The sequence below is a fragment of the Anopheles maculipalpis genome, chromosome 3RL (assembly GCF_943734695.1).
Source record: "Anopheles maculipalpis chromosome 3RL, idAnoMacuDA_375_x, whole genome shotgun sequence".
In the NCBI taxonomy this organism is placed as follows: domain Eukaryota; kingdom Metazoa; phylum Arthropoda; class Insecta; order Diptera; family Culicidae; genus Anopheles; species Anopheles maculipalpis.
This window is the reverse complement of record NC_064872.1, coordinates 35,567,375-35,587,134: the sequence shown is the minus strand read 5'-3', so window position 1 is coordinate 35,587,134 and position 19,760 is coordinate 35,567,375. Positions and strand designations below refer to the sequence as shown.

At 43.4% G+C, this 19,760-nt stretch overlaps 2 protein-coding genes across 4 annotated transcripts in view; both read left to right on the top strand.

The window, feature by feature from the left end:
* The window catches only part of LOC126565618 (profilin), a 460,520-nt gene that overhangs the window by 222,247 nt on the left and 218,513 nt on the right, over window positions 1–19,760 (top strand). The window lies entirely within an intron of this gene.
* Window positions 731–19,082, top strand: LOC126564212 (ATP-binding cassette sub-family G member 1-like). 2 transcript variants are annotated; one of them, XM_050221193.1, is made up of 8 exons: window positions 731–801; window positions 10,389–10,519; window positions 16,787–16,904; window positions 16,973–17,162; window positions 17,230–18,054; window positions 18,129–18,297; window positions 18,370–18,470; window positions 18,540–19,082. In XM_050221193.1, exons 1-8 carry the CDS (start codon window positions 770–772, stop codon window positions 19,038–19,040), a joined length of 2,067 nt encoding a protein of 688 aa, XP_050077150.1. In that variant the 5' UTR covers window positions 731–769; the 3' UTR covers window positions 19,041–19,082. The 2 variants fall into 2 exon arrangements, with proteins under 2 accessions (XP_050077150.1, XP_050077149.1); XM_050221192.1 differs by lacking the exon at window positions 731–801 and having other exon boundaries at window positions 10,312–10,519.

Here is a 19,760-nt window from a genome sequence, read left to right as displayed (position 1 = left end):
ACAGTTCGCGCTGCGTCCAACCAAGCGCACACGGAGGGGCATCTCGAGGTTTTAGGTCCGTTTGATAGGGCCCCGCACGATCACGGTATATGGTACGCCTCGGTTGCCTCTCGAAGAGTTCGCGACTGAGGAGAGGAGAGGTTTTTGTCTGCTTTTTTTTGTATTACGCGGTTTCGCCTGTCTGTTTAACCGCACCAGTGGCTTTCCTACTTCATTCGATCACATTGGTCCCTTCGGCGCGGATCGGTCTTTTGCAGCTCGTGTGTGTGACCGAGCACCAAGAGCTACTTAAAAGGTGCGTGTGAAAGTTTGACATTCACAGTGAATAGTGAAAAGAATAGTGAGAAAGTTTAATTTCGTCACAAAAAAAAACTAATGTAATTTTTCCCAAAGAACGGGGATTTTTTATTCGTCACGAACTGTCCGAGTGTTACGTGTTTTTGGTGTAAGTATTTGCCGTGTCTCGGCTTCGATGGAGCTACAATAAGGTCGCCACTAAAACAGAACAAAACGCATCCCAGAGCAGTGAAAGAGTGGTGGTGTAGTGGGACTTGGTGCGACATTTGGCGAATGACCGCATAGAGTGTGTAGCAGACATACGGCAGCCCAGATACGGAACATCAACACGTTAGCGGGAATTGCGGGAAGAAAGTGCGCGGTCGTGGTGTTTGCGTGCGTGTATCGTGTCGCATAAACGTTTGCGCCCGCTTGAGTGCAACGAACTGACGGAATCGAAGTTTCAAAATAATAAACAACAACGGCCGGCAACATGGATAAGCAGTACGTGCTGAAGAACAACATGTAAGTGTCATGTTACGTTGGTTTGGTGTGTTTTTCGTGCTGCTGTTCTCCAGGTGAATCATTTCTGGAGGGAAAATTCGGTATAGAAGCAACATCGATCGTGTTCGTTTTTCCACGTTTTATTCGATATTTTGTGCGATGTCCGGTCGAAGGCAAACTGACCAAACGTCATTCAAGTGTCATTGCGAAATAATAGTGTGCGTTGTTAGTAAACAGTAGTAGATGGGAATAGTTAGTGTGGATACGTGATTACTATTGACTTAACGTCTTACTAGAATTGATGATGTCACGCATTTAGAGAATTAGTCCTCACTATGGAGGCATGGTTAGGATGAAATTTGACTCCCAGTCGTGGATGCTACTAATCGATTTTTTAAAGTAAATAAAACCCAAAATTGATATAAAAAACAAACCATCAAACACGTGACACAGGAAACCTGCAAAGTGCTCCAACATGTCGCGCCATTTGGATTTATTTTGGCGAGTCAACTTGACCTACTTTTGCCGACCGTTTACCGTGGCGTGTCTTAAGGTACTGGAAAACTGGCTAAGGAATTTTTGTGTGCCCGTCTCCGACCGGTTTCTGCCCAGCTGCTGCTGGCTGTTTCGGACGCTGTTCTGTACGATGGCGTGAATTTATGGACTGAACACTGTGCACTGGCTGCAGACATTGAACCTAGAGAGGGTTTGCTTTCCCGCGGGTTGAATCGTACAAGTTGCAGGCGTGCGGACGCGTGCAGTTTCTAATCTTGCGAGGCGATAGCGTTGACCTTAAACATCAAGCAAAGTTATCGATTGATTCGCGATCGGTGTGATTAGAAAACTGCTCTAAAATGATTTGAATTAAGCTGTAGACGATGTTGGAATGAATTTATTTAATGATACTATTTTGCTGTAGAAATTAGTACCTTCAGCAACGGTGAAAATGGGAAAACTTAATCCTCTTAATTGGCATTACGACGGCCGGTACTGGCCAACTACCCGTAGCTAGTTTTTTCCTTATCCGATCATGAAGAATGATGTAGAAACCGATGGAGCGCATGTCGAGTGAGGTGAGCGCCAGAACCATCTAGATAGAATTCGATACCCAAATTCGTTGGCAATCATATTTCTACCGAGTCACGGTTCTGCTTCGACTTCGGTGCGTTACGTTTGCGCTTCTTTGGCACACGAACCTTGTTACACAAACTGGCCATTATACACCCCCAAAAGAGAGAGAGATGCAACCACTTCCAGCAGAACCTTCTAGAAGATTGCAGTTGCAAGATACACCACGGCTTGCAAATCCGTACGCAATTCCGATCCGATGTGTGCATCTGAGTGTGTTTGAAGGAAACGCATTAATTGGAGGTAACATAATGAGCTGTACGAATCGCCCAGGTTTAGAGGGCGAAACGGTTGCCTAATGCTATCCACGTTATTTGGCCCGCTAGTGTATGTTTAACGCACAACCGTTTTGTACCGACGATCCTTGGCGCTTCAAGAGGCGGGGGAAAATGCAAGGGTGTGGAGTCGGCATGGTCGGTTGCCTCCGGGTTCTAGGAAATTGCATCTTGTAGTAATTGGCCATCGATGTAATATGACTGTCGCGTTGGGCACCACCACCACCACGCCTCTATCACTCACGGACGGATCACTATGATTTGAAAGTCTGTCACCTGGATGACAGGTACTAAACAAGACGGTAGTGTAGTAGCAGTAATTTCAGCTGTCAGAAGGTGTTCAATGAATTGCAACTGGACTTGTCATTCTCGGATGGAATACATTTTAATTAGCATTTTTTAATTCTCTCCAACTCGAGAGAGGTTTCTCTTTGTGGTCGTATAAATGTCCTCCCCCAGCAGCTAGTCGCCTAAACTAGGTTAAACGTTCTACACGCTCGCGGTCGAAAACAACGCTTGAGAAGGCTCCCTCGCTGGCTCGAACTTTGCTCGGTTCGTTGTGCCGCTATCGTGCCTGTCGTTTGTCGTTGGGTGAATTTTTTTTCCCAACCCTCTCTTCCAACGTCCGCTCCGCCTGGGTGCATGTCGCGGTCTGTTGCCACCGATCCACTGCACTGGACGGCCTTCAAAAATACCACCTTCTAGGCACCAGTGGTTCCATCAGCATTCGCTGGCGCTTATGAAACTAACATGCGAACTCGAATTTGACCGTGTGCAGTGGAAACGAGTTAGAAAACTATAATCCCCCCCTCTGCCATTTCCATGTACACGCTCCAACCCATCCCCCAAACTTCGGTTGCTTCCTTTTCGCGCGCGTCTGTCTGATCACTTTCGCGATCGCGGTCGAGCGGTTCTCGACACTTGCCCAACCCTCGCCCCAACCAGAGCCATGCGTCAAGTGCGCAAAATTCATGACTGCTTCTGGGCTGCCCGCACCGCTGGTAGATACGGGAGGCTGGCGCATAGTTGAATGAATCGAATGTGCATTACGAAAGCGTTGCGGTAAAACTGCTACTCACTCACCGTACCCTCCTGCCTTTAGGGGTGGAATAGGGCACGTGGCAGGGTGCTGGGCAACAGAATCCATCGTACAACCGGTGTAAACTTAAACTTGGTACCTGTTAGCGAATCTTTTAAACGATCGCAACCCTTGAGAAGGAAGGGTGGCCGAGAGCGCGTAACAACAACAAAACTAAGGCTGTACCGGTTCGGCACGGTTTTATGCATCTTGACTGTGTGACACTCTTGGCGGGCTTGCGAAAATACTTCGGGACCGATACCACACGCCATACGAACCGTGATGTCGCAGGAACGGGTTCTTTGAACGATCGTTACCCTTGGAGGTTTGGACTTTTTTTTATTATTTTATTTATTTTGCCTCTTCTTGCTTGGTGCCGCGGAGTGGCAATATTTCGTAATATCTCCGCGTGCCTGTTCCGCTAATCGATGAGATTGGAGCTTGGGTAGGTTTTGAAATTGAACTTTTTACGGCAAAACTTAAAGGTGATGGGATGGTACGACAGTTGGCGTTAATGAGCTGACAGTTCTAGTGTTGGAGGTGAAAATGTAAGAAAATTTAATTTATTACATTATGCAAATGTTTATAAATTTCATCATTGAGACGATTTGTAGAATCCTAAGTACAGCGGCCAATAAGATGGTTATTTAATGGGATTTTTCATATAAGATTTACTCATGAATCGACAATACGGCGACATACCGTCAAACGTAATAATAAAATAAAATTTTACTCATGCATCAATTACGACATTATACACTTATTATAAACAATACTTCAAATATTGAATCATGCGTTCTCAAATGGAATCAATCATATCGTTTTATGTTGATAGAAGGTCTCAACTAATTGATATGTGGTATCAAAACCGCCCTCAACCGAACGGTGTGAGTCAAACGGTTTCAATTTAGCAGTGGAAGTTCGCCATTAGCCTATCGTGAGCTGATAATTAGCAAGCACCCGATCCCGACCCTACCGGAAGCTTAAGCGCAATAAAACACATAGAACATTCAGCTAACTTCGATGATCTAGGTCAAATGGCACCACTGCTGTAAACGAGAAGGAGACGTGTGGAGCCAGTTGATCTATCGAGTTTACTTAGCACAAGTTCAAGCAAAGTCTCTAGACGAGTCGCTCCCGGAAGTGACAACCTTTCAAGCGACGGCTTGAAGGAGATCGTGTTAGTTGGAAACATGTTAGTAAGCCCAACAAGCCAAGACTTGTAGCTGTGTGGAGATGATCCACCTTTAGCTAGGGCCTCCTTGTATCTTTCTCAGCTGCAAACCTTTAAATACAAAAAAAAAACAGACTTTCAAAGCGCAAATCGCTTAATGAAGCTGATAAGAGCTCTTCGAGTGTGGGGGCCAGCAGGGCAACAACACTTTAGCACACTTGGACTGTCCCTTTGGTCACTCTTTGACTGCGCTGATAAAGGCAGTAGCCCTTCGGTCTTTGTGTTCGGTTCACGCGGTGTTCCAACTGACGTCAAGGCGATCGGAGTTTGTGCTAATTTGAATATTGACCTCATCGCGGACGAGCGGTGATGAACGCAAACACGGACCCATCACTCACACTGCATGCATGTCACTCAGACTGAGCAGCTTAATGGGGCTAGATAGTGAAGATTTGTCTAAGGTTTAGTGTAGCGCATTGAAAATGATGTTGTAGATGAGCAGCAGAAAGAAATACTAAAGCAGTAGTTGAGCGATCCAGCAACGAGGTCCAATTAGCATTTTGAGGCAGGATTGTCGTTCAAATAAAATATCGACTGAGATATTTTTTGTCTCATTTAAAATCTTCGTAAAATGAATTTTAATTCTCTGTCTAGTTGAACGTACTTCAGACATTGTTGACCTTAAGCGGGCGCTTTTTGCGATTCTAGCGAACAAGCTCTAAAGTTGTACAACTGCCATGTAAAACTAATTATTCTTGTAGTTGAATGTCGCAGATCAACGCATTCATAGAAGGTTGTCCAGGTGATGGCTTGTTAAGAAAGCTGATGGAACAGAAATTCCAATCATTAGATGATTGGAGAAATATGTGCCGTAACGTTGCAAATTCCACACGTGACAAAAATACTCACAAATCCACACCAGCACACACACACACCATACCTTCACTCAATCACACGAAAACCCCATTTTATCAAATTCAACAAGCTGTTCTGCGATTTATTTGAAGGATGTTCTTATCAAGTTGCTCAAAGGTCGTTTGGGTGTTTTTCGGTACGTCATAGCCAAAGGGGTGTGATTTTTAATACCAAGGTTACAACGGAAATGGGTGTAATTCTTATCAAATTATTGATGGCCACGGTGTAGTTCCGGAATTACTTTAATCCGTTACTAAATTTTCCCTCACTGCATAAGATTGATTGCAACACTTTGGATTTGTACACATAAGCTAACGTACTTCTAGCTGTACTGAACACTGTACAGTTGATATCATTGGTTAACAGTATCTTCTTCTTGGCTTAACGACCTGTTAGGTTATGCCGGTCATCAAGGTTACTGGACTGCCAATACCACGTAGTTGGATAGTCAGTCCTCACCACAGGGGGACGGGTCCGTATCGGATTTGAACCCCGGTCCTGCCGTTTGAAGTCCGGCACCGCTGGTAAAATATATAAAAACACCATGAGTCTTAGGTCGTCTAACGAAATTGTGATAATGTTGCTGACCGATCTATGGAGTTACATGGATCCTATGACGCTCGGATCCACAGATCTCGGATTTATTTGAATGATTTTTATCTTTTAATGAATTCTGATGATTCAATCGGCATGCTCGGTTAGCTTTACTTTCGTATATCTTCGATTGAAAAATTTACTAAGCAGCAAACTGTTTTCAGTGTGGCTTGAAAAAAGGTTCCAAGGAGCGTTCAACACGAAGTATCCTGCAATTTTGGTGTGACTTGGCTGTCTTCAGATCGCATACTTGGTCAATAAAATGAGCTTGGAGACTGACAACATTTACGGATTTACTTGTCTCTACAAGAATTTATGTCATACTTTCAAGCTTAGTGAATATTATTATGTTTTAATAGTATGCAACTAGTTTGTCGTCTTCCGAAAGAATTTGCTTATTGATAAAAATCAGATTTGTGGTTACTCTCTTCCCTACTGTTCGCTACGCTACGCTATGAACTTTCAAAGTCCAACCAATTGACACCGCGTCGCAATTCAAATGAAACAACAGTTTACAATTACAACATTCAAAGCTCGTACCCTCTCCCATCAACTTTAGCCAGGGTTGTTGATCCTCCGCGTAATGATATTTACACGTTAGCCATCCAAAATATTTACAAAAAAGCACCTCCCTAGACGCCCAGATGCGTGATAACAGTGTCTCAAGGCTGTTCTGCCTGAGCGATGGAGATGTGTTGAACGCATTCCGATTCCAGTGGCAAATGAATGTTTCATCGAATCGGTTGAATTTTTATTTTTGGATCCGAACGGAAACATCCATCCAAACGCCAGTCATTTGGCGTGAAGCTTTAGATTTATTCATTCCTTTCCATTTTTCCATTGCAGTGATTCAGATAACGCATCTGTTTGTGTGTAGAGCAGTGTCTAGTGTGCTAAGAGAGTTAGCCTTAGCCCACCCTACGCTTTCTTATCAGTGTAAAGTCCATTCGAACTCCAAAGTCCAAAGCGAACTGTGATTCCGTTCGGTTTCGTGTATTCGTACGAAGTGGAGTGGATCCATTTTTTCCAAACAACACCCGGTCCCGTTCTAATGGGAGGTGCTTCCATGAAGGGGACATTGGTAAAGCACCTCTAGAGCGATGCAACACCAGCGATAACGAAGCCGTGAAATATACTGCAATTTTGCTGCATCTTTTGTCACTACTGATTGTATGCGTTCGATTGAAATTCCTCCAGGAAGGTTGTGTGCTGAAAGGGTGACCAACCTCCAGATGTTGGGTTGGGTGGAGGGAAATAAATTCTAAGTACTTTAAGCGTTCAAAGCTCAGCTCTGGTACTAGTAATAGGCTCTTTTCGATTCGTCTAACGTCGTTACGTCAAATCTACTTACGCAACATGACTGGCATCTTAAGTGGCGTTTAGTCAGTTGACGTTTGCCGTTGTCGAGTCGTGCTGTGTCGTTCTGTGATTGCTCATAAGTTCCCGTAGGATAACACAGTTGCGTTGTGTCATGTCGGTAGCTGTGATGTATGTAAAGTTTAATTGATTTGTTTACACAGATTCAGCAAATATTCCACCATCAAGGTCGGCAAACTATCGGAGCAAAGCACCACACACACACAAAAAAAAACTGCTTTAATCTTCGCAAAGTCAACAGTGTAACTATTTTCCTTATTTGCTTGTTTGCTTGTTTTAAATATTCTACAGAAAGCAAATAATTGCAGATGAATCATCCTTCTGCCCGAGTCTGTTCGGTAGGGGTATGCCATGATGGGGGGACCAGTTCTTCAAGTGCTGACAAAGCACATTTTGTGAGAGCTTTTTTTGTCTGTGGCTTCAATCTATTGACACGAGTCGGCATCGTACTTTTCGGTATCGACACACAAATGCTGTGGTTTTGTTGGGTGATTGGCTAAATGGAATGTATTTATTTTTTTGGTCAATTCTTTTATTCGACATCCTTTTCGTTCCGTTACGTTCTAGGTTATTCTGAGATGTCAACTTCAACCTTATTTTGCTTTTTTGATAATAGTAACTCCCCAATAATCGGGAGCTCTTTGCTAAGCGTAGAGTCATTCTAATTCGACCTTCCTTTTTTTGGGGATGGAATTCCTATCAGTCCCAACTCCCAGTGTCATTAGACGACATACGCATCCTAGGCATTTAAAGTTCCGTTTGACAGAAAGGTATTTAAAGTTCTGGGACAGAAAGTATATCCAGCCGCCCCTGACACCGACAACAAATTCTTGCCATTCTCCTAAGCCCCCAATTGAGTCCCAAATTTAGCCATACCGTTCATCCTCCCAATCTGTTGGATTTGCTGTTTTTGTCTTGGCTTAATCACCTCTAAGGCCACGCCTGCCATCGAATGGCTTATTAGACTGCCGATACCACGTAGTTGGATAGTCAGTCCACACTACGGGGGAACGGACCGGATGGAATTTGAACCCCGGTCCCACCGTTTGAAGACCGAGACCGCTGGCGAATACACTACCGGCCCGGTGGAATTGCTGTTATAATCGGATATTTGGAGAGACATATGGAAAAGGAGTAAGGTATGGAGAGCCTATAGGCATTACATATATCCTGCATTAAAAAAAAGGGACAAACAAATATGTTCAGAAATATGTTTTAAGGCTCCAAAAATACCTAAATACCATCTGAAATTTTAATGCTACAACTGACGTCACATATAAAAACGTTCAGTGTTTTGAGGTTCGAGCGCCTGTAATCTATTTCTTATCTCATTATCGTCGACATGCGCCAACGATTTATCTCTTCCAATTTATCTTGTTCTACGATAATCCAATACTGTTACACCATCAACCACAGCTATACAGTTTATTACAACTGTAGTTGCACAAAACAAAATGACCGAAGAACAATCCAACGCGATTATGCACTTGGATGCACTTTTTAAAAGCACTTGTTGCGTGGCATCGATCGCTTGTTTGCAACCTCACAATAGTTGCATACAACCCCGAGCATCATCACCATGGAGATCCACACCGCACTGCCTTCTCGCTCACGCACAGCTGCACACGCTTCCTCTCTTTCTCTGCACCCCCACACAATGCCTTGCCCACAAAGGGTGTGTTGGCTATAACCTTTACAGCACGCGACACTGTCACTGTATTGGTGGTCGACTATGGTGACCCACACACACGTAAGGGATTGTGGTAGTAATGCAGCAATGGAGGAACGCACAGCTGGAAACAAAGAATGAAACGATGACTACGATTGCTTTACAGTGCGATTGGTTTACAATGAAGGTTGGGGTCGGAAAAGGCATTGCTTACCCCCGTCGTTACGACCACTGCACCAACACAAATGATGGTAAACAGGGGGGGCAATAGTGTTCGTGTCATGCTGTTTGGAGGACGCACGCAACGAGTCACGGGCGTCTCCATCGTCGTATTCTTGCACCCCCGCGTGTGCGTGTATGTGTGTCGCATATCGTAGATTTTTACTTCCCACATCTGTGGTGCGCTCGGGCCCAGTGTCGTGCGTTCGAATCACTCGTTGTTTGGCACCCCACGGGACACACAGTGCAGACACCGCCGTTCGTGTGTGTCTCAGCGTTTTCGTTTTTATTTTAAATTGTGTTGTGTCGAAGCATTCTTTCCTGGCCGTGCGTGCACAGTGATAGGAAGAACGCATCTTACTTCAATTTTCTCGAAAGCGATCATCGTCTCGAAGTTAAATACTCAAAAAAACGCGTGCATGAATCATTGAAACGCAACCAAAAAAATCGAGAGGAAAGTGTACTGGTGTGTGCCAGCTAGAGCTAGGTTTCTGGGAGAGGATATCGAATGCTTGCCCCTCCAAGTACCGGAAGTGTGATCAAGTTGCACCACAGGCTGCACAAGTGAGAGTAGCCATCGTCTTGCTAAGCAACCACGAAGCAAGTCGAAAAAGGGAAAGGAAAACCCCGTTGTAGAAGAAAGTGCATCGGCGTATGAAAGTTCGTTGCAGTGAAGCGAAACTGCATCCGCCAGCAGGGGATTTGTTTTGGGTGCTTCAGCTTTTGTGACGTGATCAGTCGATCGGTCGGTTAGGTTCTGTCAAGGTTTGATGGCACAAACGCTAAACAAAAACATACCGTACGTCACAGTAACCGCTGGAAAATAGTGGTCAGTGAAAACAACCGCCATTGTGCCCGTTTGTGTGTGTGCCCTGAATCTAGTGAATCAGTCAGTAGTCGTGATAAGCTCGGTTGTCGCAGTTCCTGGTGCAAGCCATAGTTCTTCTTACCCAATGGTTAGACACCTCTAACGGTTAGAACACAAACAAAGAAGCGCGTCGTTTCGACGGGGTGGAAACATAAAAAAAAAAAAACGAACACGAACAGCTTGTTGCTTGAGTAGTTGCCGGAGAACACACGAAAAACACACCACACTTCCAATATGGCGGAAGTGAACGATCTTGCCGGTCTTGGCACCAGTAGCGGTCTGACTAACAATTTGCTCGACGATAACAATAGGAAAAATGGCTCGGTACGGGTGCAGATCGTACCGTCCCAGCCGAAGACGCTCTCCAATCTGCCAACGCGGCCACCCGTCGATCTGGCCTTCCACAATCTTACGTACCGGGTCAAGGAAGGACGTCGCAACAGTAAGTAGCACCCCTGTATTTTTTTTTAATTTCATTTCTTTATGTACAAACGGTAAGACCGTGGCACTTCCTGGGTTTGTCTCACGGCGTCGAGGATCATCACATCCACCGGACAACAAACACTGCGGCGATCATTGGCGATCACCTGCGAAAAGAAATGTGTCCACGTATAACAAGCAACGGGAATTGCGACTTTGATTCGATTCGTATAGGACACAATTTGCATGCGCATCGATTATAAAGTCGATCACATTACGATCGTCGCGATTGGGGGATTTTTCGCTACACTGTTTCTCGCTACACAAACATGGGAGGGACGGTGGACGCTTAGAAGCCACCCGGACTGCCAGCCGGTCAACATTATTTGCAAACGGTTCATATAAAGTCGGAGCACACCAACACGCACACGAAAAAAGAGAAAAAGCAAAATATCCGGCTTTTGAAGGCTGCCCGCTACTACCGGTTTACCATTTATGGGGTGTTTGTATGGTGGGGTGCTTTGATGTGGTTGGGATTTTTTAAAATGAAGTAATCGTTAGATTGTAGATTGTCAAGATATTGCGTGTTTTTTATCGCTGCTATACATATGCAAGCAGCTCAAATAAATATAGCATCTTATCAGCTTTTCCTTTGCTGGATTACTGATGAAATTCCGTCCGCTCAATTAACCTTGAGGGGGGAGAATCTTTTTTTTTTTCGTCTGGATGTTGTTCGTTTTTACATTCATATTTTCTTAACCATCAATCAAAATAGAGAATAAAAACCCCTGCAGAAAGTGAATGGAAAAAAGAAAAGGTTTATTTTTTCTTTTCAGATTAGTCTTGATAATCTATTTTCCTCTTTACTGTGGCTATAAAATCCTTCCTTTCAAGTAAAAAGATGTTGAAAATGGCTCGTTTCACCTCGTTAACCTCGTTACATTTTAAAAGCTTTGTTGGCAAAAGCAAAACAACACTTAATTTCAAGCGCCCTTTTTGCCAACCCCCCTGGCGAGGGTCGACAAAAACAAACAATTAAAAAAAGGTTGATCTTTAAGGCTAAAGCTATCATGATCACACGCGTGGCCATTTTGCTGACCCGATCCCTATCATTTTCCACCTTCACCTTACACGTGAGAATGACCACCCGTTATGCCTGCACGTTCCGGAAGTGTGGCCAATCGGCTATTAGCGTTCGAGTCCTGATCACGTGTCCCAAAGGGTCAAGATGGCTGCCGCACCTTTCCTACCTTGGTGCAGGATCGGTGCTGCACAATCAAACACGCGAACCGGTTTTATCCGCAGGTCCGTCGGTGGCATGTCTAATTAGTCCATGGCTTTACGTTCCTCCTGTGTTGTCTCTAACTGTGATCTGCGCAGGTTGCGCGAGTGGACAAGCTTTAATGGCAAACGACCTTTGCGATCTTGCTAATGGTCCTGTTGGTTGGGTTGGTTAGACGACAAACTTTGTGGTTTTGTTGACGTTCTGTTTACCATCACTCGCAAACCGACCGGGCTTTGTGTTTTGTGAGGTGCGTGAGTAGATCGTGTGGCTACAAACGTGGTGACACAATGGAGGCAGGCTGCTTTTTCATATGAAAGAGACAATAAAAATCTCTGCTGATGTGTTTTTAAATATCAAAGCTGCTAAAAGGAACTTGTAGGAAGATGTCATAAAACTTTGTTGGAATATTTTTTTAAAAATAGTTTTTTATTCAATTATCTTGACTTGATAGTTCATGTAAAATGCTAGAGAGATGTTATTTGCTTTATTAGCAAGGATTTTAATTGCTTGATGTTAGGTAGAATTTGTTTGAGAGAATCAAAGATCAAAACATTACATTGAATCGGAAAATTTTCAATCCTTCGCTCCTAGGGAGCCGCTAAGTGCTGTTATATAGCGGAATTAGGACAAGTGTGTCATGGAGAGAAGTGAGCAACCTAGCATTTATTTTTACAGTTTCAAAACACATAGTCAAACAAAAAATTAAAAACTTTATTTTACTTGTCAAAGTTGAGACAAAAAAACATCGATTTTTGAGGTCAGATGAAATGAACAAGTTCACGGAAAATTGCTACATTAAAATAAAATTCTTTTTGGGGCAAAAGGGCCACCACTGTTTGGGGCAAGAGTGCCACACACTTTTCGCCATTTTTGTTGAGAGTTGAGCGAGTTAGGGATACGCAACTCGATCGATCGACACATCAACACAGAATCCGATTCAGATTTTTTTGTATTACCAGTTCCTTCACAGAGTAAAATCCTTGACAGAATAAAGCACTTCGGTGACCCGAAGCGCTCAAGTTCTTGTCTTCACCAAACTATTCTTAAAGCACAAAAAGAGGAGGAATTGGTGGAATAATTGTGCTTATTGGTACCACATGATTTTATGTGGCACTCCCAAAGCACAAAAATAACCACATTTCAACCATTTTTAAAACATTTCTAAAACCGAAGTTTCTTTCTTTTTTCTGGAACTGATCAGTATTTACTTATTTAAGTCTGTTAAATAGTAATCAAACTAAATGCAGCATTTTAAAATAAATTTAAATAATTTGCAGAATGAATTGCTGGACGTGGCACACTTGCACCAACGATATAAATAAAATAATCTCTTTAGATGATATTTCAGTACTCAATATCTGATTTTTGCAATAGAAAATAATAAAATGAATAATATAAATCAGCCGGAACTCTTTCACTATCGCAAACACTTCGTTATGACTAATGCGGGAAACTTTAACAATTTGCAAAAAAAAAAAACACCGATTTGACGTTGAAAATTATTCCTCCTAAATGATTACACATTCCGCTGACGGTGTGAGAATTTCTTGTTCGATCGTACAAACTTTTCATCCGAAACAATTGCACCCTTTTACGTCATGAATTTTAAAAAACCATCATTATAATTGTGGTGTTGTTTTTTCTTTCCAACACTCCGTAACCGGATCAAAGACGAAGTGATGAAGTGTTTGCACTGAATGCGAGATGATGATGTGCTGATTTGTGTTTCTGTTTGCAAATATTTCTTCGTTAATTGATTGCGAATGGCAATGATATGGGGTACGTCAGAGTTTTAGCACGAGGTTGAACCTTTGACCTTCGCGCTTGGTCGATTGTGGCTGTTTGAAAAACAATTGTAACAATAGAATGAAGCATTTCGTTCGTTCTTATCCATTTGCAAATACTATCGATCCATGAGTCAGTTTTTGCGTGCTGGATGATCGGAACATAGGGCGCCAAGTTTTTCTTTGTGAAGGCGACGATCGTGCTTCAATGAGTTTTGTGATCGGGTCCGGAACAAGGATGAGTAATCGGATGTTCCTTTGTGGGCGTTGTTGGGCATTGCAGTAGCAGAAAGCGAACTCAATACAAACCGAACTTTGAACGATATTTTTGAACCTCTGAAATGAACAATTTAGCTCACTGTTACGCACGAACACGATCAGCTGCTAGGCACAGCGGCGATAAGGCATAGAGCTCACGCTTATCACGAGCATCGATTCGACATGGGATCGATTGTTCCGGGCAGCGAATTGCTGTGCTTACAGTGCATCTTATCGAGTGCCAGGGTGGACGAAGAAGTAAAGATAAGGGCACCTGGTAGTGGCCTGATATTTTGTGACTGCATTGGTTACGACCACCGAAAACAATCGTATCCCGGGCCGGAGTAAACATATTTGAAATTCATTTTTTCCACCCATTAAAGCTAAGTATGGGAACTGGATGTTTATGTGTAAGGATGTTCAACAAAAATCAATATTAATGACCCCGTGGCTGTAACGGTGGCCACGAGCTACCTAGGTGGAACTAGTTCACACAAGGTTAATAGTTATTTAATAGCAATAGCCCAATAGACTTGCTAGAAAGAGTGAGCATGGTTGAAAAGCAACTGTTGCCTGTATCATCGCATTTAGGGATGAAATGTGTTCTACTAGCCTAGGTTGTAGTCAATATAATTACGGGTAAAAACACCTTCCTAGTACACCCTCCATACACCCTGCAGTGCATCGATTCCGGCTTGTTACTTTTAGTAATAATCGGTTTTGCTTAAGTTTAGACTCGATCGTACGACTCATTGCTGGTTCATTTTTAAAACGATCGGTTGTCTAGATATATCATTAATTAGTCAGTTACACCATTGAGGGGGATGATGATCGTACGGAGGGGTTGTTGTTTTTTAGTTTTTAATTGTTCGTCTCATGCACGGTGTGTTGTCGATCGTCAATGATTGTGAGAAACATTGAGATGGGTGTGCAAGTATTGATTTTAGAAACAATGTCCACACCCTCCTTTTTACGAAAAGCAACTTGCTCCTTAGCAATACGATTCTTTATGGAACACTTGCTTGAAACAAGAATAATTCCCTTCTTCCTAACATTAAAACTCTTCAAAAAAGTAATGGAAAACCTGTTTTGCTGACTAGCTGAAACAACAACCGCTTACACAAATAAATCCCCCGGTAACAGCGTGACCATGATCTTATGCACGAACCCCGAGGAACGCACATTTCGCGGAAATTCCCTTTTTCCACGCGATTAATTCAAACAAGTCGCGACAACCTTAAACTGCTCCAGCAAGTTTAAAGCAAACAACCATTATCAACGTACTGCGCTGTTGCAGGACTTTGGATATGCTTTTGCTAACCGGTTTTAAGGTTGTCTAGTTGCCAAAAATTCTTCTCCACTTCTCCAAGAGACGATGATGTGATCGGTATGATGGGAGGGGAGATTTATATCGCTTTGCCGACTCGTCTACACCTCGAGACTGTTGGTGAATGATGTTGTCAGAGGTGTATACATATATATTTTTAATTTCTAGCGTACCAACAGCGGTCACTGGAATTGACCTTGCCATTCCACGCACCGCAACATCATCACAGCTCGAAAACAGACGATGGGGTTGAATTTCGACCAACTCGAAGACAAGGGAAGATGTGCTACCAAAGATAACTTTTGTGTTTCTGTGTGTGTGAGTGTGTTTAGAGAGAATGTTGAATTCCAATTTTCCCCTTCTCCAACTCAGGGGTGGTATATGCAAATTGTTTACACCATGCCTTGATGCGATGCGATTTTTGATGAAGAAACATGGCTACTCACTGCATTGGTTGATAGCACCTGGAAGATGGATTTGCCACAAAAATCTGGCGTGAATATCATCTCTTTGAATTTTAACACCAATTGTTCACTCGAATGCACCATTTTTTGTTCAATTTCGTGCATATTGTGTAAATTCCGAGCTCCAATGTCACCACAATGTCATCAGAATCTTCTTTTGGATCATAATTTTAAACAGTTGATAAAACAAAGAAGTTACAGTTGAAGATTGGTTCCTTTCTCGGGTTTCTTTACACAGCGGGCAGATATTCAAGACCCTGCAGACCCGCTTCTGGGGGCATTGGGTTGATAGAGCAGTTTATGATCAATACTGCTTCAATTATTAATGTGGGAAAGTTTGCAACAGTTTCCAACACTCATGAATGCACGACTCGGAGGTAATTCCCAGCCTGCCCTACAGTGTATGTTGGGACTCTTCCGTTTTATAACCTTGCATTTAAATCTCGGTGCATAATTTAACCGCTACCAACTGTTATTACCATCCGCGAAGGTACAAAGCAGGCATATTATTATTATAGGAAAACAGATTTTACCAACCTAACTCACAGCGATGCATCGTTCGATACCGTTCGATGGTAGATGTGATAAGAGAACGTTAAGAGTCAGCGTGTACCGTTTGAGTCACTCGTCGCCGATGTGCATGTGAAGTTTGGATCCGATGGAAAAACCTTGCCACCCTCCGAGACCTTCCACGGGCATCAATTAAACGCGACCCCCACGCGAACCAGATCGACAGAACTTTAGCGACATTCTAGCGATCCTTTGCCTGCAGGGCTGGCTTGCATTTCGCAAGGGTAGTAATTATAGATGGTTCGGGGAAGGTAGAAAAGAGAAATCGAGGCAAAAATCCAATCACTGTGGATTTTTAATTACGCTGATTCAGAGAACTCTGTAGTAGTAGCGGAATTCATCAAACTAGTAGGTTTCTGTGATCACAATAACGTGAGAGGGATTGAGACGAGTAATGCAAGAATCATCCATCACGTATTGATCGTTTGACCTGTTGCCAATGACATTACCACTTGCTGGTGTCACATAGTCGTTGTGCAAATAGCACATAGACACAGTAAACTCTATCTCTGCATGACATTTCCTTATTTGTACAACGTTTTATTTATTCTTACAATACCTCATTTCCTTATTTGTTTCGCACCCTTTTCTCTATTACCAGATGTGAAGACAATCCTGAAAGAGGTCAGCGGCAAGCTGCGCTCGGGAGAACTGACCGCCATTATGGGCCCGTCCGGTGCGGGCAAGAGTACGCTGCTGAACATCCTTTCCGGTTACAAGTAAGTAGTCACATTTTAATTACTTTACAATAGTACTCTAAACAGAGTTTTACTTTATAAACTTGCAGAACGACAAACATTGATGGTTCGATAACGATGAATGGAAAGGAACGCAACCTGAGCCAGTTCCGCAAACTTTCCGCCTACATTATGCAGGATAATCAGCTGCACGCTAACTTGACTGTCGAGGAATCGATGTACGTAGCCGCTAGCCTGAAGCTTAGCCAGAAGGTGGACAAGAGTGAGAAGCAGGATGTGGTAAGTGGCAAATTGCTTGATCCTCAGATATTAGACAGATTAGCTCACGAAGAATTATTCTTCACAGATTAAGAAAATTCTGGACACTCTCGGTCTGGAGGAACACCGTCCAACGTTGACGCGGAACCTATCCGGTGGTCAACAGAAGCGTTTGTCAATTGCACTGGAGTTGGTGAACAATCCACCGGTAATGTTCTTCGACGAACCAACATCGGGATTGGACAGCTCGACTTGTTTCCAGTGTGTAAGCTTGCTCAAATTCTTGGCCCGTGGTGGACGTACGATCATCTGCACCATCCATCAACCGTCGGCCCGTCTGTTCGAGATGTTCGATCAGCTGTACACACTCGCCGATGGCCAGTGTGTGTATCAGGGTAGTACGCGACAGCTGGTTCCGTTCCTGGGTACGCTCGATCTCGATTGCCCATCGTATCACAACCCGGCCAGTTACGTTATTGAGGTATCGTGCGGTGAGCATGGTGATCATACGCGCAAGCTTGTCAATGCGATCGAGAACGGCAAGAAGGATATCCGCAGCGAGCTTGACTTCCCGGCACAGAAGAACAAGAAGAATGAAAATGCAGCAAACGGAAATGCCAACTTGAAGGTGAACTATGAGCGCATGAACGGTGGTGCGAACAAGTACGCGGACAATCTGAACCTCGGTGGAAACGGTTTGCTGCCAACGTCGATGGTGAATGATATTGCAAAGGAGACGGAAACGATCAAAATCGCTGTTGAACCGGACCGCGAGCCTGAGGTTAATAGTGCGCTGCTACCGGTTGAGGGTGAGGCTGAAAATGACCACACGCCCGAACGTTACCCAACGTCGGAATTCCACCAGTTTTGGGTTGTGTTGAAACGAACGCTGCTTTTCAGTAGACGTGATTGGGTATGTTTTTTCTTGATCCTTAACCTCGGTTCAAATAGCAGATATTAATGGTATCTTTCGCTGATCTGTTATAGACTCTCATGTACTTGCGTTTGTTTGCTCACATCCTGGTTGGATTCCTGATTGGCACACTGTACTACGACATCGGTAACGATGGCGCTAAGGTGCTCAGTAATTTGGGCTTCCTGTTCTTCAACATGCTGTTCCTGATGTACACGTCCATGACAATTACGATTCTTTCTTGTAAGTGTCTGACTCTCTTTTGACGTTGAAATGATCGTCATTGATGTGCTTTTTATCTCCCGCTTCTTACAGTCCCTCTCGAGATGCCGGTACTGTTAAAGGAAAACTTTAATAGATGGTATTCGTTACGATCGTACTATCTTGCTATAACAGTCTCGGATATACCATTCCAGGTAGGTTGGGGAAATTATTACTCTTAATGTAGTCAAATCACTCACTGATGATATGGGTTTTGTTTCCAGACAATCTTCTGCGTGATTTACGTCTCGATCGTCTATTACTTCACGTCACAACCACTTGAATGGTTCCGGTTCGCAATGTTCCTTAGCTCCTGTCTGCTCATTTCATTCGTCGCACAAAGTGTCGGTCTGGTTGTCGGTGCTGCAATGAACGTCCAGAACGGTGTGTTCTTGGCCCCAGTCATGTCCGTACCATTCCTGCTGTTCTCCGGCTTCTTCGTATCCTTCGACGCCATTCCAATTTATCTACGGTGGATCACGTATCTATCCTACATTCGCTACGGTTTCGAGGGAACCGCACTGGCCACCTACTCATACGGTCGCGAAAAGCTCAAGTGTCACCAGGTGTACTGTCATTTCAAGTCGCCCACGACCACGCTGGAGGAGCTGGACATGTTGGACGCCAACTTCACACTTGACATTGTTGCGCTGATCGTTATTTTCATTGTGTTGCGAGTTGCTGCCTTCCTGTTCCTGCGCTGGAAGTTGAAGACCACCAGATAAATCACGCATGTGACACGGGTGGCGTAATAAGTGATGCTTTTTTTTTAAATAATGTTTAAATTTAGCATAGAGAGTGTGGTGCTGCGGTTTTGTACCGTGCACTACCATTCTCTGCTTGATGTACCCGATACCATCGTAGCGTAAGCCAAAGTAGCGTGCAATGTTTTCCAAGCTCTTCGTCTACTGTACCAAATACACAGCTGAGAAAAATAGGAAGAAACTAAAATGTGTGATGCAAAGCAATCGGGTTTTTAACAGTTTATCCTTGCCAATTCGGACGTAGTGGACATAAAATGAATAGAACATATCAAAACAATCGAGTAAGGACTATACTCGTGCTCGATTCGAATCGTAGCAATATATCCACAAGATTCGCTTAACACCTCTATTGAGTGCCTTATTGGTTTGCATGTATGGCGTTCTACACCATGTTCTTATTATACAGTTTTGCTCCCCATTCTCTAAAAATCCGAAAAAAAGGGGAGCTGTCTATCGAACTGAGTTGAGCTCTATTGATTTTCTATACAGTGTAACTATTTTGCTAAATAACTTTTACTATAAGGATAAAACGCACCTTACCGTGCATTACATTAGATGATAAAGGAGTGGGGTTTCTTGTTATAATCGATATTGCATCAAGATGTGTCTACGTAAAGGAAATGCGATAGGAACAGGTTGTAAAACATAAGAATAGAAGAAAAAGAAAGGACTAAAAGTGAA

Bases quoted from the DNA above. Each gene is read 5' to 3' on its own strand.
- LOC126564212 (XM_050221192.1), top strand. From the start codon at position 10,312: ATGGCGGAAGTGAACGATCTTGCCGGTCTTGGCACCAGTAGCGGTCTG. The intron at 17,163-17,229 runs GTAAGTGGCAAA...TATTCTTCACAG, and splicing joins AGAGTGAGAAGCAGGATGTG to ATTAAGAAAATTCTGGACAC. The intron at 18,055-18,128 runs GTATGTTTTTTC...GATCTGTTATAG, and splicing joins TTTTCAGTAGACGTGATTGG to ACTCTCATGTACTTGCGTTT.